Raw genomic sequence first — 19,804 nt, forward strand, 5'->3', positions numbered from 1 at the left:
TTTAATATTTGTATCTTATATGTAAATGCCCATGTACATAGAAAGACTGAAATTACCAGAAGACGGGGATCATTTTTTTTTTGAGTTTAAATTCAAAGTTAAAAAAAAGCTGTGTCACTTTAAAGATTGAGTTTAAATTTTAAAAATCTCTTTGTTTATCTTGGTGCGTCGTATTCTGAGTGCCATTTCAAAGGAGCAGATGTGCTAGTAGTTGAATTTCTGGCGGCAGCTGCCTGAAGAGGCTTGGTTTTTATAGATTTGACATTTAAATCTTTGAGTCTCCCAGGGTGACCCTCAGGCTCTTGATGGTCATTTGTAATTCTGCTGAATTCGAGTTGCCTTCTGAATTACAGCAGCTGACTTGTCTTTTTCACTCAGCTAGCCAGCGAGTGAGCAGGCTTCTGAGAATCCACCTTCCCACAGAGCTCTGTTCCCCACTTGTCACTGGGTTTATGCTTGACTGGTATAAGAGATGCACTATAGCAATGTTCCTGAGGAGGTCTGGGAATTATTCCTTGTACATGGCAAGCTTACCAAAGACCAGAGTTCTTATATTATTGAGTGTGGAAAAGGGCTATAGCAGAAAGTCAGAGGAAGGGTCAGGTCGGTGGCTGATGGAGTCTGATGGTGATTTGGGGCATCTCTTTTAACCTACTCTTAGGTAGATTGGCTTAGTTTCTCCACTTACGCAATGAAAATTGAACTGGAGGGACAGTTCTCATGGGAAGAGGAGGATGGTGGGTCATACATATTATAAGCACTTGGGGGCCTTTTCCTAAATAGAAATATTTGAGGGCTTTTGATGTAGCACATTGGACTCTGACATACTTTCAGGTGAGAAGCTGGAGGAAAAAATGCCAAGAGACCCTGTACTATATGATTTTCAAGTTTTTTCTCAGCTCTGACATTCAAGAAATGCGTTTTGTTTTTTGCGGTGCGCGGGCCTCTCACTGTTGTGGCCTCTCCCGTTGCGGAGCACAGGCTCCGGACGCGCAGGCTCAGTGGCCATGGCTCACGGGCCCAGCCGCTCCGCGGCATGTGGGATCTTCCCGGACCGGGGCACGAACCCGTGTCCCCTGCATCGGCAGGCGGACTCTCAGCCACTGCGCCACCAGGGAAGCCTGCATTTTGTTTTTGAGATGCACTGTAGGCAGCAAATATGACATTCTTTTTTATTAAACTCTTGGCGCTCGCTGTTCTGCCTGTTATCACAACTTTCTGTGTGGTCATCTTCCATGGAATACAAACTATTTAAGAATAGGGGCTATATTTAGTGAGCTTCTTGTAAGCTCTGTATTGATTACATAGTTCATGTTGATTCTGTAGTACGTGTCCAGTGAGTATTTGGAAGAGGGATAGGAAACAAAATTGTGTGTGTGTGTGCATCTCTCTCTCTTTTCTCCCTCTCTCTTCATATATATGTGGACGCGGGGCAGGGAGACGCCCTCATTTATGACCGGGGATAAAATAAAAAATGGGATAATGCTGGATCAGAGGAAAATGTAGGTATAATTGAATCTTCAAAACTGATTTCAGGTTACCAGGGGGGGAAGGGTGGGTGGGAGGGATAGACTGGGAGTTTGGGATTGACACATTCACACTGCTATATATAAAATAGATAACCAACAAGGACCTACTGTATAGCACAGGGAACTCTGGTCAATATTCTGTAATAACCTAAATGGGAAAAGAATTGATACATGTATATGTATGACTGAATCATTTGGCTGTACACCTGAAACTAACACAACATTGTAAATCAACTATACTCCAATATAAAATAAAAATTTTAAAAAACTGATTTCAGATATTTCAGTAATACTTGTTTACCATGTCTTTGTATCTTCCTAGTTCTTTCACCCATGACCTCTATCACTTCATTGCTAAATCAGTGTAGAAAAAGATTGGTTCCAAGTTAATCAATGGTATAGCTCAGTCATCAAACTTAACTCTTCCTTTGCCCCTAAGGTTGGTTCTTGTTTGGTCAAAGTGGAATTACTCCTTTTTCTTATTCCAGTCCTGAATTTTGCCAAAATACTCAAAACCACTAAAACAAACACACAAATCTTCTTGATAAGTTTCTCTTATATACTTAAAAAAAAATGTGGATATGCGCATGTGTGTGCATAACGTAAAATATGCCACTTTAACCATTTAAAGTGTAGGATTCAGTGGTGTTAATTGCAGTCACACTGTGGTGCAACCATCATCACTACCTATTTCCACAACTTACGTTGCATAGCTCCAAACAGAAACTTTGTAACTTTGCATTTCCCTAACCCCTGGAAACCTCAGGTCTACTTCCTGTCTTTATGAATCTACCTATTCTAGATAGTTCACATAAGTGGTATCTTACAATATTTGTCATTTTGTGACTGGCTCTTGCACTTAGCATAATGCTTTCAAGGCTTGTCCATGTTATAACATATATGAGAACTTCCGTCCTTTTTATTGCTGGATAATATTCCATTGTATATATCACATTTTGTTTATCCACTCATCAGTTGACACTTGTGTTGTTTTCACCTTTTGGCTATTGCAAATAATGCTGCAGTGAAATATCTGTTTGGGTCCATGTTTTTGATACTTTTGGGTATTTATCTAGGAGTAGAATTGCTGGGTCTTATATTAATCCTGTGTTTAACTTTTTGAGGACGTGCCAAACTCTTTTCCACAGTGACGGCACCATCTTACATTCTGAACAGCAAAATTCAAGGGTTCCAGCTTCTCTAGATCCGCTTCAACATTTTTTGCATTCTTTGCGTTTTTTTTTTTTTTTTAATTATAGCCATCCTAATATCTCATTCACATCTAGTATCAGGTGTGATATGGTATCTGGTTGTGTTTTTTGTTGTCTTTTTGTTTGTTTTGTTTTTATTTTGAGGAAGCACAGCAAGGATTTATTAAGCACTCTTGGGGGGAGAGTGGGCAACTTGGGTGAGTAGCTTCGTTGTGGTTTTGATTTACTTTTCCCTAATAACTAAGGATGTTGATACATATATCTTCTTTGGAGAAAGGTCTATTCAAGTCCTTTGCCTCTTTTTAATTGGGTTGTCTTTTTGTTGTTGAGCTATAGGAGTTCTTCGTGTATTCTGGATATTAAACCCTTCTCAGATATATGATTTGCAAATATTTTCTCCTGTTCTGTAGATTATCTTTTCAGTTTCTTGATAATGTCCTTCAATGCACCAAAGTTTTCAGTTTTGATGAAGTTCAGTTTATTTATTTTTCCTTTTGCTGCTGGTGCTTTAGGTGTCATCTCTGGGTCCATTGTCAAATCCAAGGTAATGGTGATTTATCCCTTCTTTTATCCCCCTAAGAGTTTTATGGGTTTTGGCTCTTTTATTTAGTCAGTGATCTGTTTTCAGTTAATTTTTGTATGTCATGAGAGGTGGGGGTCCAACTTCATTCTTTTTCATGTGGAAGTACAGTTGTCTCAGCACATTTGTTAAAGAGACTGTTCTTCCCCCGTTGAATGAACTTGACCTTTGTCAAAATTAGCCATAGATATGGGTTTATTTCTGGGTTCTCAGTTTTATTTCATTGGTCCATATGTGTCTATCCTTATGCCACTACCACACTGGTTTGATTACTGCAGCTTTGTAGTAAGTTTTGAAATTAAAAGTGTGAGTTCACTAACTCTTGTTTTTCAAGATTGTTTTGGCTAATTAGGGCCCCTTGCAATTTCATATGAATGTGAAGATTGGTTTTTCCTTTTCTGCAAAAACAATTTTTGGGGTATTTTGATGGGAATTGCATCAAATTTGTAGATCACTTTTTGTAGTCTCTTCTAAGACTTAATAATAAAAAAGAATGCATTTGATAGGACTAACTTCATTTCTGACAGTGGCACCAAGGAACATTTGGAGGAGAATTTAGGCAAATGGCTTTGGAACAATCTTTATCTATTTCTGACTTTTCTTAAAACCCTCAAGGATTGTAGGTGTACTTTTTAAGTTAACCAAGTTCTTATTTAATCTGTATCATTTCTACAATTCCTTAAGTCATGGTTTTAGAAATTTAAATGATACCAACTTTCAGCTGCTGTTAATAAGATTGAATGAAGTGATCTTTTAATTTGTGCCTCTGGTTTTACAGAAAGCCCTTTGGCTACCCTTAATTTTTTTGGTGGAAACTTTTTAGCTTTGTGTTTTTCCCCTTAGAAACTTTTCTGGGGTGGTGCTCTATTGTAGATTCATGTGGTTTTCTATAAGGGTATGTATAGTAATTTTCATTTTTAATTTCTCCTAGTGTGTCCATCCTTTTGAGGTGTATCTCTGTTTATTATTTGTTATTTATTATGTTAGCAGTTTACTGTGCTAATGCCTTGAAAGACTTCTAGTTTTCATTTGACTTTTAATTGAAACATGAGAACTCTTTGCTGTTTAATCTTATCTTACACACTTTGTGCATTTGATCACTTTTCACATAGAATATTTCCTTGTGCAGGTTGGGTCCTTCCTGCTTTTTTATACGCACATAAAACTTTATAAAAATGGCTTGTACTTTATTCTTACTGGCTTTGTTTTGTGCTTTACTATCTAAACGTCTCTGTGTCATTTGTACACCTGAGGATTTCTCTCCATTTCTTCCTACTAAATCATCTAAAATATTTTAAAAATTTGGTCTTAATATCATCTGTGGGAGATCTTACCTGCTGTATGTCTCTATCCAGTTACCTTTTTTATCTCTAAAGTTTTCCAGGACTGTATTTTTAAAATTTTTTTATGTGTTTATTTATTTTTCTTGGAGTATAGTTGCTGTACAGTGTTGTGTTAGTTTCTACTGTACAGCAAAGTGAATCAGCTATACGTATACATATAGCCCCTCTTTTTTGGATTTCCTTCCCATTAGGTCCCCCCAGAGCCTTGAGTCCAGGACTGTATTTTTAAAACAGTTTATTTATATAGAACTTGGTCAGAGATTTTTTAAAACTTAGTAAATAATGGTGTTTACTTAACCTTTGTTTCTATATTTATTGTTTCAAAGAATCAGAGAGTAGAAGCAGAAGTATTTTGTGGGCTGAATGGGTTTCTAGGTGACGTTTTTCATTCCTCCCTGACCATTCCTACCTTACAGCTTCTGGTTTGTAAGCTAAGAGCCAAGGGACCTTGTCATTAGGCCCCAGCGAGTGCGTTCATGACTTGCGCCTTAGCTCTTCTGAGGCCACTCTTTCCTTCTGGGTTCTTGGCTGTGTTCGAAACAGTGGATTTTTGGATAAATGAAATAATTTATTCTCCCTTTTGCTGGAGTGGGTTCTCTGGGCATTTGCCTTTTCCCCCTCAATGTATTCAAAGAATTAACCTGACAAGAGTCTATTTTTTCTCCTATGGTTCACATCTTTGTGATGGTCAGTAGAACCTGAGTCTTTTGGGGCTTCAAAGAGAGTTTTGTTAGGTTTTAGTGCAGCTCACTTTGCAAAAGGCATAGAGATATTTTTTGTAGCTCATCTTAGGGGATGCACACTTTTCATCCCTAGAGTAATAGTGTGAGTGCAACTAAGTACATGAATATCTTCTCAGCCATAAAGTTCTGTTGAACTAATGGCTGATGGGTAAGGGGTTTTACAGCCTTAATTCTGGAGTACGGAGTGGTTGGTACTAGAATTAGGCATAAAATAAACAAATACCACATAGTTTATTCGTGTTGATGTCACTACTTTTGTTGCTAAAATTTGTGAGCAACTCAATTCTAGCAGTTTTTATCTTTTAAGTTGTCATCTGAACACTGTATGCATTATAGACGTTTGACTTTTTTTTTTTTTACTACATGAAATTTTAAAAAAGGAAAACCACTCGATCATTATGATTATGAAGCTTGTCTGGTTCTGTAATTTAATAAAATAAGAAAAAACTTAAGAGTCACATGATTTTCTTTAGATTTTAATGCTATTTTATTTAGTGATAAAACTTAAACATACAATATATGTTTTTACCTAGTCCTATAACAGGGTTCAACGGGCAATGATGGCATGAAACCTGCTACATATTTTACTAACACACTGAGATTATTTCTTAGTTTGTAGTGCATCATTAAATTATAAGCTTCATTGTAAAAACTTAAATTGCAAGTAGGTAGTTTCAAAAACCAGAAGCAAATTTTTGTGTGTGTTGAGAATTTTCCACAACTTTAGTGGTTTTTAATTGTAAACTAAGAGGAGAATATGTAAAAATTTAGGTCATTTTAATTGCATGTGAAATAACATGACAAAGAAGATAAGATTATTTTATTTTTCTTGGTAGATTTTTTTCCACTTAAAAAAAGCACTTCAATATGTATGGTTGTGAGAATATGTATGTATGAATATTTTTTGAAGGATTTTTCAGATATGCTAAGTATGGTTCTTTTTGATTTTCATAGAAACAATTTTGGAGCAAGAAATGACTTCAGTGATGGCCTGGGCTCACCCGATAACCTTAAAAATGAGTACAGTTTAGACTATGAGGATGGTCAAGTTGGTTTGCTAGAGGTCACAGGCTGATAGACTGAGAACGTTGACTTTCTTGTTCTCTTCATCTTACATGACTTTTTTTTTTTCCTAATCCAAGTTGGGTTCTAATATGTGAAACATTGTGTACTACCATGACGTAGAGAGAGTTATAAAAGGAATGAGAATGTCCATAGGAGCCGCTCAAATGTCTAATTGATTTGGGGAAAAAATGCTTGATAAAATAGCTCTTTGGAAGCGTTTTTTCCTCATATTTTTCTCAAAAATGATTAAAAATGATTACTGGGACTTCCCTGGCAGCCCAGTGGTTAAGACTCCGTACCTCCGCGTTTCCACTGCAGGGGCCGCGGGTTCGATCCCTGGTTGGGAAATTAAGATCCCCCATGCTGCACGGTGTGGCCACAAAAAAAAAGGGTACTAAGATGTTGACTGGAGGGAAGGGAGGCCTTTTGGAGTAGTGAATGAGCAGAGGTAGGTGGTACGTTAGCAGAACAAGTCATGACTACTTAGAACTCTTCATAGCTCTAGTTGGCATATAGCTATGCCAGAGAGAATAAATCTGCTCTAGTGGGTATTTCCACAGATGGGGCAGAGGTGCCGTGTCTGCAGTCGGCAGTGCAGTGTTCACGCGGAAAGGGGCTTTGGGAATGCATGTCCACTTAAGTCACTGTGTAGCTGAAAGCCCTGAGTTGAATACCTTTTCCTTAAACTGATTTTGAATAAGTTGATTTGAAAAATAACTACATTTTTAAGTGAAAGAAATGTTTAACCTAAGCAAATTAAGTTATAGAAGAGGACTATATGCATTTTATACTTTGGATATTTTTATAGTTTGCCACTGATCCAACTCCCACCCCTGTTAGAATATTCTAAATCTTCACCTGCCTGGGTGTGGTTTCAAACAGCCTAACCCCAAACACATTCATAATGATTCTTCATTACTTACATTATGAATTCAAAAACGTTATATTGGAATTTTCCAGAAAAATATATCTGAGATTTAAAAATTTGAATGGTTCCTTGTCATTCTGTGTAATAATGGTTTGAGATAGCTCTCTTTCTTCAGTATGTATTTTTTATAGTTGTTTTCTTCCTTGTTTTTATTCATCTGAAGGGTTAGCTTAAATTCATAATTTGTATTACTTAAATCTTTTTTTTCTTTCTAGTTTTGGCAAGCGTTCTGCAGGAAGCTTTAGGCGTGGCTGTGAATGCATTGTGTTAGAGCCTTCTGAAATGATTGTGGTAAGAATACTTCTGTGAAGACTTTTTTCCCTTAAAAAAAGTTATGAAATAAAAGTATTTTCACAAACTACCTATAATAGTGTATTATATATTTCATAACTTTAGGTATATTTATTTCATAACTTTTTGAGTTTTAATTCATAATCATTATAATTATTTACGGGATTCAAATAATGAAAAAGAAAGTTTAAAAGGGTCACGTACCTAAATGTTTGGTGTTTGAACTTTATAAATCAGTCTATGAAAATGCCATTTAATTTAAACTTGGAGAGAATCTTGGAATTGCAGGATTTTAGCTCTCCAAATATTGGTTGGAATGAGTGAGATACTTTAAATGAGACACAGTGATATATATTCAGGCAACAATTGACATAAGGAAATCAGTTCACTTCCTTTATCTAATTGAAAGAAATTTGGAGGACTTTTATGCTGGTTAAATACTCTGTTGAGATTTTTATCTTTTTAATTGAATAGTGTGATTTAAAAAATATATTGAGGTAAGACATATGCAAAAAAACATAACGTTAGAAGAGATATTAGCAACATAATTATTTTTACTGATGCTTCAAGAAAAGCCTGTCACATTCTTCCTTACTATATAAAAATGATTTTAAGACGGGACACTATGGACCCCTTAAAAAAATCAGCAACAAAAATAAGATTGGAGGGAGTGCCCAGTAGAGACATTCAGTTGGCTGATGTGCATAATATTTCCCATCCAGCATCTATCTGGGCAAGGAAACTTTTTGAATAAATGATGGCCTAAAATAGATGATGATGGAGGCTTTTTATTCATATTTAATAAAATATTTGGTAAATGCCTATACATCTATTTTCAGAGGAGATGTAGGTTTTTTCCCTATGATGGAGGAGAGGAATTTGTCAGAAATGGGAACTTCCTCGTCAAAGCTAGTGAAAACTTTTGGTAAAATTTCCCAAAATGTACTGTTAAGTGAGAAAGTGGCATGGTGGTGAGTAAAGATTTAGGAGTGGAAAAATGTAGGCAGATACGTTGGGCTTTCCAGCCACAGGTCTTGAAAAGCATTTTAGATATTCCCTCGAGATTTTGGTCTCTGTTACTGCTATTTTGTGTTGATCTGAAGGATTTTTGATCTCCAAAATTCCTTGAGGATTTTGTCCTTGTCCATATGATGCTAACTACTAGGTTTGTCAGTGTGAGAACCATCTTAGAATCTAAATATGCTTTTGTGAGCAATACATTATGTAAGTGTGACGGGGACTAACCGAACGTAACTTTTCTTCTGTTAGTCCATTCATCACTTTCTAAATGTTTAAAATGAGGAAATTATGTTTTGAGAACAATGCTATTTATAATAAAAGAAAAAAGAAACTGAATCCGTAGAATGAAAGTAGGAAGAGAAGCTCTTAAGTAATCTACCAAAGTCATTCTGCCAGTAGTCGTGTCTGAGTCATTTGGGATTTGGGTGTTTTTTTTTTTTCTTTTTAAACAGATTTACTTCATGAGAGTTTTTGTGCTTTAGTTAAGACAATGGGGCAGTTGCTTTCATAATGCATGGTGATGTATCCTGTGAGATCTTTCATTAATAAATCAGAACAAAGACTACTGAAAATATCCTTCCCTTTGAGACTGCAGGAAATTCAGGAGTTACCCATATTGTCCTAAGTGGAACTGAAAATGCCTCTTCTCTTTTATAAAGAAAAGTTACTCAGAACCAGTTAGTTCTAGGGAAGTTCAGAAACATCTGAAGTCTGTCGAGATAGTTTGTCTACAAATGTCTTTGCACAGTGAATGAATGTAGACTATCCGTAAGTTTTATTCTGCATCTAATCTTAATATGGAACATGGTGTTTGAAGAAATGAAATCTTGGGGGATTTTATTTCAGGTAGACTATATGGATGAAAATGAAGAATATTTTCAGCGTCAAGCTTCTCATCGACAGTCTCGAAGGAGATTTAGAAAAATCAACCAGAAAGGGGAAAGACAAACGATTATCGACACTGTGGATCCTTATCCTGTGGGCAAACCACCTTTGCCTAGAGGCTATCATACGGTAAGTTACACAAGTATAATAATTATCTTTATAGCTTTTTGGTGGGAGTTTTGTGAAAGGGCATACATTTTCCATTTTTGATGAATAATTCCTTTCTGTGGTATACTTACTCAAAGTGCAGATTTTTCTGGAAACACATAATATGAATAGTTTAAGGAGCATTGAAATAAGGTATCAAAAGGCATTGTTTAGCCTTTTTATTTCTTAACACGGTCTCTGAGGATCAGCTTTGTGGTCATCATGTACAGTTGTAACTGGGATATTTTTAGGTTCTGATCTTAATCTAAAATGTTGCCCTTTCCCTCACCGTCCCCAGTGACGGGTATCATACCTGTTTTTTATTCAAAAGTTAGATATTTAAAAATTACCTATTATCTTCATACCATTGTGAGAATATTATCTGAGAATTTTTTGTTTTTAATATGATGAAGTGAGAGCATAATTTGAAATGATGCTTCTGTAAATCCCAGTGTAAAGATGGTCTGAAGCATTTCTGACAGGTTCAGAGGTCCTCTTTAATACTTTCACCACTTGATCGTCATTTATTCCGTAAATATTAGGTGAAGAAACTACTTCTTATGTTTGAGGAAACCGAGGCACAGATAATGATTGATTTGTACAAGACCCCAGCGTAGTCAGTTTGGGAGCCTTATTTTTCTCACTCATTTCTCTCTGCTCAGCTGTGCTGTGTCCATGTCCCCCGGTGGCCCACCCAGAATAGTGGCAAATATATTTGAGGATTTCTGTTTTCAAGAAGAACGTAATTTGAATTCTTCCATATGTCATAATAAGGTCAAATATGGTTCATCTATACTTACAATACCATTAAATGAGCACTCATTCGTGAAATTAATTTTAAAATAAACATATGAAAAAATAAAAATAGGTAAACGACAACTATTTTACATTTATTTGTTTGTCTTCCGTATCCTCTTCTTTCTTTTTGCAAATAAGTATAAATGCAAACCGCATGGGAAAATGTATATAGACTTAAAACTATGTACTTAATTTTCTGGTAACTTGGAGGGATGCATCTTATACCCGCACTTGATGTGTTCTATTTCTGAGAGCCCTTTGTATTTGAATATTCAAGCAGTTTTGGCCACCAGCTCTCAGCCTGCTCCTCTCACTGCCCATGCGCACAATTTTAATTTCACATGAATTTCATAGTTGAATCATTTCATTGAGCTCATTTGCAAAGGGTTGCTTTTTGCTCATCATAAAGTCAGCTTTGTTTGCCTGCTGCAGAGCCTTGGTATTTTTTTGAAAAAAAACCTATGAAAGGTTTTTTGTTACCATTGTCTATACAAGAAGGTAGTATTTTTAGTGTCGATGTAGCATCGTGGAAGAAGGAACTATGGGTTAAAAATAGTTGTACACATTACTAGTACAACCTACTAATATTGTTAATACTCTTTCTGCTTTGGAATTATGTTTCCAAGTCAGATTCTACACCAAGATATTTAGCGGCAGTGTGGGTTACTAAAGATTTAGCGTTCAAGCTGATTGGTTTGATTTTATAGTTATATTTGTCCCATTTAAGTTGGGGGGTGTCATTTTATAATTATTTCTCTCTCCTAGCCCCATGTTTTCCCCCTTTATGTAATACTTCACCCACCTCCCCTACATGACTCCCCCTTTTTAATCTGATTTTTTGGTAAACGTGCAGTTTTTAAAAATTATTCAAGATTCCTTTTTTTTTAGTGGTTTTAAAAAATGTCTTACCTGGTCAACAGGTACTTTTATGAGGGAAAATTCAGTACTAGGGTGAAAAATTTCACTTGCTCACTGATGGATCAGGTACCAGTTTGCTAATACGTGACATGGTGGTGTTAATTTTTCTAAGTGAGTTCAGATGGGCAACAAGTGTCATAATTCTAAATATTGAATCCCGTCTTTTCATGCAAATTGTGTTTTAATTTTATTTATATAATTATTATTTTGCCTAAGTACATGATTTTAACATACGAAAACAACACAATTAGCCCTAAGTCACATTTACTTATTCTGAGCAGAAATACTCCTTTTGCAAGAACCCTAGTAAGGTGGGAGCCAGGTGCAAAGTTGGTTGAAAAGGTGCATGGTCCTCCTTCACAGGCGACCCAAATGGTTGCAGGTGCATTTCAGGTGCATGGCTAAGGAACATAAAGGACGTCATACATGTAGCCAGTGCTGTATGGTCATTCTTAACCTGATTTAACCTGATCTTCATTTTGGCAGATGTACTGTAGCATGTCTGATAATGTCATCTTCTCCTTTCCTCCTCTATGGCACTCATTTCATTTTGGCTCAAAGGAATGCACTAAATCTCAGGTATTGTAATCTGTGTGTGGTCTCCTAATACTAACCTCAGTCCATCTGTGAATTTGCATTGTAACTAATGAGTTTATAACATTGATGTGTTTTGCTTCGTCTTGTTCTTTTGTATTTTGCCCTGATTTAGTAAAACCCCTTACAACTTTGAAAGGGTCAGTGGTTTGGTTGATGTCACAGGCTGCTTTATTTGTGCAGACCTAGGGACAAATTGCTCACTTTCTTTGAGGGGCGAATACAAGTGCAGACTACGTATTTTTAAGAATGAGTGGAGCACAGTTCTTACCTAACCTGCTTGGCGCATAAAGAAATGGAGAGAGAAAGACAGGCAGATAGGCATCGTGGGTGTTTAACTGCTTTTTGTGTGTAAGTTTTATGGGAAATCCATTAGACATCTACATTTTAAAGGCTAGAGGTGAAAGCTTTAAATTTCAGGAATCCCAGTGTGAGAGCATTTTGGGAGACCACTGGTAAAATTTTAGTCAGAATAAAGACTTTGTCAAAAAGGAAATAAGAATTTACACTTCGCTTGCGTTTTCTTATTTGCGCTTGATTTTTAACCAGATTTCATGCTTTTATTTCATTCTGTATTTTAATTGAGGCCTATAATAATATCTTTGCTCATTTGTTTCATGCCAATATATGACTAATTTACGGTTTCAGCATTACTCGTTTGAAATTTTGGGTCCAATTTGGGGTTATCAGGGAATTTGGAGTCAGGGAAGAAAAACTCATTTATCTCTGGAAACTAATTGGTTAAGTAACTAGTGAAATGTTATGGTTGTGTCTTCTTATTGCCCACGAAAAAGATCATGAATAATTTAATTCACATTAGTGGAAGGCTACTGTCAATGTAATGTCTTTGGCCATTACAGTAACCTCGCCTGAAAACACGAAATATTTGTATAACTTTTCAAATTAAAATAAGGCCATTACTTTACGTTCTATACAATATAATGCATATTAAAATGTCACAGGTGACATAATAGCTGTATTTTATTTTAGAAGCGCTGCTAATTTTTCAGTGATGTGGTAAATCTAAAAAATGTTGATAGTTTTTAAATTTGATAAGATTCTTGTAAAATTGTATAAAAATTTTTTAAATTGTGCCAGTGCTTTGAGCTTTTATCTAGTACATGTATACTTAAAACGTATATAACTTTAATATTTTAAAAGGTACACCGGTATGTAATTAGTCCTCTTGTTCAGTATGAGAAATGACAGGTTAGTCTAATTCCCATGTAGAAGTAGGAATTGAATTTAAAGTGCACTGGGTTATGATGTATACCTTATGTACGCTTTTAAAAATTAGACGTGTTGCAGCAGTTTAAGACAGATGATAGTAATTTCTTCAGAAACACGAATACTCGCACAGTCCATGCAGAGTGCTTTCAGGTCACTTTTTCAAGGCAAGTGTGTGAGGTTTGCAGAGAATAAGCATTTTAAAATGCAGTGAGAAGGCAAGATTGGAGATGGCTTTCATTAGCATTTTCTTACATTTTGATGAGTTGGGTTGAGGCTGTGTTTAAGACTGCCAGAAAACAGGATGCGGCACGAATTTTCAGTCTTTGAGTGGGGAGAGGCAGGTGGCAGAGTCAGGTCCTGGCTAAGGTTCCCGGCGGAGGCTGGGGAATTCGGGGTCATTTCTAGACTGACTTGGGACTTTGGACAGGTTTACCTTGTCAACAGGCTCGGAATAGGGTGGGGGGGGGGGGAACCTGTTTATTTTACCCCTAATTACAGGCCCCGTCTGCATTGATGTGTAATTTATTCTAGAAGTTTGGGTGGGTAGGGAAATGTGAGTTCCATAATAAGAATGGAGAGGAGAGGGAGAGGACTTAAAAGGGAAGAAGGGCCTTCTTACTTTCACCTGGATGCCGGGATGGGGAAGCTGGCACGTACCTGCGCATACCTGTTCTGTCATCTTTTTATTCCTTTTTTTTTTTTTAATGGGAAAAAGAAAAAAACAGCTCTGCTCTCTTCCTCGTTTAGAAAGTGTGAAAATTGTACAGAGATATTAGACTGAAGACTGAGGAAAAGTTGTCCCGTCTAAACTGTGGAGGTGATGTGTACCGACTGACGTTTCCTACTGTTGCAGCGTTCCAGGGCTGGTTGCATAATTAAAATGCTCTCCACTCTTTGAGGTTCCGATTGACTTTCCACCTCCACTCCTACTTACCCCCCAAAGTGTGGCTTTACTTTATACAAATTTGAATTAGGAGGATTCAAACACAATATAACATAAAACTTATTTATAAAGTTTCCAATCAGTGCAAACTTTTAATAAGGAGAACCCATCGGTCATAGAAAAAGGTATTTCCCACACATTCTGTTAGTAATCCTTTTCGACAATGGGAATATACACTTCAGGGCACCGTTTAATAATTATGTATTGAATTTTTCTGTAGGTCAGGCTTAGTTTAAAGTTCTTGGTGCAGGTGTACAAAAGAAATAAAAATACTGCATAAAAGTAAGTTAATATAATCTAAGTCAAATACAATGTAATTTTACAAAAACATCATGGAATTAATTTTTTTATCATAGTCAGCGATAATACAATATCTTTAACGTAGCACCAATGTAATAAGGTTGATTCTTATATGAGGCGTATGAAAATGAGTCCTATTTTTAATAAGGTTATTCTTCATAATGTAAGACAAGTACTATTTCTTCTAATGGTAATCATTCCTAAGTTATATATATCTTATATATCTCTGAATATAATCTATCACTTTTTTTTAAGTGATGGATTTGATTTAAGTTGGTTTCATCTTCAGTTAAGGACTTCTTAGTAGGTTAATTTCAAAAAAATTTAAATATTGAAACATGAGAAAATTACAGTGTGTGATTATGCACATTTATTTGACATTAGACTTTTTGACATGAGCTGTTGTTCTCGCATTAGAAATAGGCAATATTTTCCCTCATGTTACGGCTTTGCTTTGTCACTTATTCTTTACTTTTTCACTGAGGTCTTCCTACTTTAATCCAATATATGCTACTTAACAGTAAGAGCATGTGTTGTGTATCAGTGACTTGTGTGTCTACTAAATTTCCTAGAATATTAAGGTCTTAAGATTTTAACTTATAACAGTCAGTTCATATCCCACTTGACTAATTTATTCAGTGATGATATTTAAAATCTGTTTATGTGCATATACAGAAATTATTCAAGTATGGGGAAATTTCTTAATTACTTGAATATTTTTATTCTTCATCTTTCATCAGGCGTTTGTTTGCTTAATTAAATCAAAAGCCGTTGTCTTCAGTGTGGTCCTCAGTCCCTCTCTGTGAATTAGAATAGGATGGAGTTTCAGAAAATCTGTGTATTCTGTTTCTTGTATCATGGAGGAAAGCTCAGTATTTTCATTTGTATGTTTTTATTATTTTAATGAATATTATTGAGCGCCCACCTTGTTTCAGGGCTGTGCCGGACTCCATGGCTGTAAAGGTCTACAGGACAGGCAGAATCTGCCCCCGTTGACTTTATGGCCTCGCACAAAATACAGATAAATCGACGGCAGTTAAGATAGAGGGAAATCCAGGTACCGTGGAGGCTCAAAAGCCAGGCATCTTGAGGAATCCGACGTGGCTTCCTGAATGGCCTTACTGTCTTTGCTCAAAGGAAAATCTTCTTTAATCCAAGAAAGCCCAATAGAAATGTGAAAAAGAAATGAATTGGGAAGTAAAGAAGGGAAAGAGGGGATGTGCATAGACTGTTGATAGGAGTGATAGATACAAACCTGCCCTCCCCACATTTTGGTAGATACTGTTGTATGTATACCCCGAAGTCTTTATATTTGCATCAGAGAGTCTTTTAAAGAGAAGTGGCAAAAGTATCCTTTGCTTTTCATGCTTATTCTCAGCAGGTTTACTAGCCCCTCCTCACCTAGACCATGTTGCATTTTAAAATCCTGCCGAAAGCTTCCTGCGGAAAGGTCTTTGAACAATAGGTGGACATAAGAGCGTTGCATTCCTGGCAAAATGCAGCCTGTTAGAGCTGCTGCGGTGGTCTCTGTCTCCTTGCTTTGGGGGGACCATTTCTCTTTCTTGCAGTTATAATCAGGTATTTATGTTGATTTAATTTATACAGATTGAGAAATTACACCATAGAGTCTGTTTAGAAATTGAAATGTAAATCAGGAAATAGTGTAAAATATGAAATGATTAATCTCGTGCTATTAACAGCATGCATTGCAAATTCATGCAAGGCAGTTGAGAATAGTGTGCAGTGTGCTGTTTACACAAGTTTCAGCTTCTGTTAGAGGATGTCTATTTTTATATATGACATCATCGCTGCTGCAGAACTCCCGTGGCCACTGGGATTTACTGTTCTTTCATTCCATTCTGAAAGAAAGCTTGTATTGATGTCATAATTGGACCCATCTTTTGGTTGCACTTGGAAATTGAAAGTAATCGGGGTGTTGTGTAGCATGTCATGGCAATATTTCAAGCAATTTATTTGTCAGAAAGATCACTGCCACTTTGTCCTGCCTCTAACTGTGAACACTGGTGGCTCTCTCTGTGCCTGTTCATGTTTTAAATATATTTGGCTAAAATTTAACTTTTAGTCTCAATAGCAACAATCCTTTCATCTTCAGCCATCTCATTTCTTATGTGATTTTTCCTTTTCTTTTCTTTCCTTTTCTTTTCTTTTTTTTTTTTTTTTTTGCCATGAGATTTTGCAGTGCTACACACTGATTTGAAAAATGTCTCTTTTCTTTGGAAAAATCTACTTTGATATTCAGACCTATTTCCTACCAGTGCTGAACTGACCTTTTTTACAATTAACTGATCCATTCTAAGTTGTCTGTTTTCACTATTTGAAACATTGGGTGACTAGAAGTGTTCTCTTTTGATTTTGAATCCTGTGTTAAAACATTATTAACTCTGAAATACCTTTCTATTAGCTAGAAGATATTGTTGACCAACCTCTGGAAGAAACTCTAGCATGTGATTCGATGTATGGGTGTTAGGTTGACATCACTCATGAAAGGAAAATTTTAATGATTCATATTAAAATAATTTTTAAATGTCTACTAGATTTTGTACATATTTTTGTGTATAAATTTTCCTCCTTATCCTCTCAAAAAGTAGTCATTATCCGTATCTCAGTAGGAAAGTTTTTTTTCCCCTTCTTTTACAGAAACTAATTAAGAACAAACTACAGATTAAAGAAATAACAGGTTTATTGAGTTACAGCTCACATGCCATACAGTTCACCTATTTAAAGTGCATAATTCAACTCTTCTTCTTTTCTTTTATAAAAAACATATAACACTGAGACTTCCCTGGTGGCGCAGTGGTTAAGAATCCGCCTGCCAATGCAGAGGACACAGGTTCGAGCCCTGGTCCGGGAAGATCCCACGTGCCGCGGAGCAACTAAGCCCGTGCGCCACAACTACTGAGCCTGTGCTCTAGAGCCCATGAGCCACAACTACTGAGCCCACGTGCCACAGCTACTGAAGCCTGCACCTAGAGCCCATGCTCCGCAACAAGAGAAGCCACCGCAGTGAGAAGCCCGCGTGCCGCAACGAAGAGTAGGCCCCGCTCACCACAACTAGAGAAAGCCGTCGCGGAGCAACAAAGACCCAATGCAGCCAAAAATAATAATAAATAAATAAATTTATTAAAAAATATGTAACACTAAATGTACCATCTTAACCATTTTTAAGTATACAGTTCAGTAGTAGTAAGAATATCAGTAGTAATGACTGACTTGAACATACCCAGTTCACAGGTGTACCTCACAGCCTTTGTGATAGTTTAAATTACACATAGGCTGAAAAATAACTTTAAGATAGTTAGGAAAAAAAATAATTATAGAATCTATTGAAAAAAATAAAAGGCTTACTGAACAATTGTATTAGAGCAATTTCTTATGAACTTAGTATGGGGTCAGTAGCCTTTTATTTTTTCCTGTGTCTTCCTTTCTCACTTTCAAGTGGAATATTGGCGGTGGTTGGATGTGACGCAGAGTTTAGAACTGCTAGCCTAGAGGAGAAATGATGTGACCACAGAGTGGGCCGGATCTGAGCAATGAATCGCTAATTGGGATAAATGGCGGAGGAATTCCGAAGGGAAAGGTTTGAAGATGAAAAAGAAAGTATTCAGGCTGTCTTGACTTTTACTCAGATGTCTGTGAGGATAACAGTGATAATTGGTCACCTGTGGCTTTGGTACGATCCGGAAGGCATTAGGAGTGTTAGAAAATAAGGTTAAAATCTCAAAGTAAGTTGTAGCATTTCCCTCGCACTAATTATTCGTGTACGTCTACTTTCCGTCCACTTCTTTATCTGAAATTTTAAACCGAACCTTCAAAAACCTGTTTGAATCATCAGGAATTTTGGAATACTCAGGAACGTTTTCAAGAAAAAGATCATTTTGCCGTTTGTTACTTTATGAAGTATGCACATCCCAACCAGGTGTGATGAAGAGAATACTTGGGCCTCGGCAATAGTCTTGATGCCCTCGATGCCCTTGACGGTCATGGGCATTCTTAACAAGCACTGCAGTCTTTTTATTCCTCCTCGGCATGAAAGTTTGCCTAACTTTGGGTACTAACTTTAGTTAGATGGGGAAGGTGTGAGCAGCTAGCCTTCCTGCAAGTGGATGTGCTGTTAGAAGGTTCAGCTGAGGTAGGACCTCACAGGGTTTTATCTTAAAGGAATCTAAGGACAGCCGACAACTGGGTTTTTACAAAGAGCCAAGAGGCTGATCATTTTCTGGTTCATCTCAGAGCAGCAGCTGTCAAACTTGTCCATCTCAGGACTTGTTTACACTCTTAAAACTTTTTGAGAGGGACTTCCCTGGTGGCTCAGTGGTTAAGAATCCACCTGCCAATGCAGGGGACACCGATTTGATCCCTGGTCCGGGAGGATCCCACATGCCGCGGAGCAACTAAGCCTGTGTGCCACAACTACTGAAGCCGGCGTGCCTAGAGACCGTGCTCCATAACAAGAGAAGCCACCGCAATGAGAAGCGTGCGCACCGCAACGAAGAGTAGCCCCCGCTCGCCGCAACTAGAGAAAGCCCGTGCACAGCAACAAAGACCCAATGCAGCCAAAAATAAAGAAATAAATACACTGGGCTTCCCTGGTGGCGAAGTGCTTGAGAGTCCGCCTGCCGATGCAGGGGACACGGGTTCGTGCCCCGGTCCGGGAAGATCCCACATGCCGCGGAGTGGCTGGGCCCGTGAGCCATGGCTGCTGAGCCTGCGCGTCTGGAGCCTGTGCTCCGCAACGGGAGAGGCCACAACAGTGAGAGGCCCGCGTACCGCAAAATAAAAATAAAAAAAATAAAAATAAATACACTTATTAAGGAAAAAAAACTTTTTGAGGGCTCCAACAGCTTTTGTTTATATGAATTATCTACATCATTACTTGGCATATTAAAAATTGAAACTGAGAAACTTAAAAATATGTATTCATTGGTTAATTAAACATAATAAACCCATTATACATTAACATAAAGGTTTTTTTAGTGAGAGGTAGCTATATTTTCAAAACAGAAAAAGTGAGAGGAAGGGTGGTGGTGGTTTATAGTTCTACAAATATGTTTAATGTTTGGCCTAGTAGAAGGCAGCTGGATTCTCATATCTGCTTCTGTATTCAGTCTTTTGTGATGTCCTTTTCTGGCTGAAGTATATAAAGTACGGCCTCACACAGATGGGTAGTTGGAAAAGGGAGGAGAGTTTTAACAGCTTCTTCAAATAATCTTCCTGATACACTACACCAAAGTTTGACAAACGGTAGTTCCTTACACCTG

General features: G+C 37.0%; 1 protein-coding gene across 4 annotated transcripts in view; it reads left to right on the forward strand.

Moving 5' to 3' along the window:
* RAPGEF2 (Rap guanine nucleotide exchange factor 2) overlaps positions 1-19,804 on the forward strand; it is a 245,336-nt gene that overhangs the window by 119,232 nt on the left and 106,300 nt on the right. For 3 of the 4 annotated variants that reach the window (XM_060011941.1, XM_060011940.1, XM_060011942.1), the window contains exons 5-7: positions 7,615-7,690; positions 9,557-9,724; positions 12,020-12,037. In XM_060011941.1, coding sequence (XP_059867924.1) covers positions 7,615-7,690; positions 9,557-9,724; positions 12,020-12,037 — 262 coding nt within the window. Of the gene's footprint in view, positions 1-7,614; positions 7,691-9,556; positions 9,725-11,944; positions 12,038-19,804 lie in introns of all 4 variants that reach the window. The other variant, XM_060011939.1, reaches the window with a different exon arrangement.

Source organism: Delphinus delphis, chromosome 5 (assembly GCF_949987515.2).
Source record: "Delphinus delphis chromosome 5, mDelDel1.2, whole genome shotgun sequence".
NCBI classification, from domain to species: domain Eukaryota; kingdom Metazoa; phylum Chordata; class Mammalia; order Artiodactyla; family Delphinidae; genus Delphinus; species Delphinus delphis.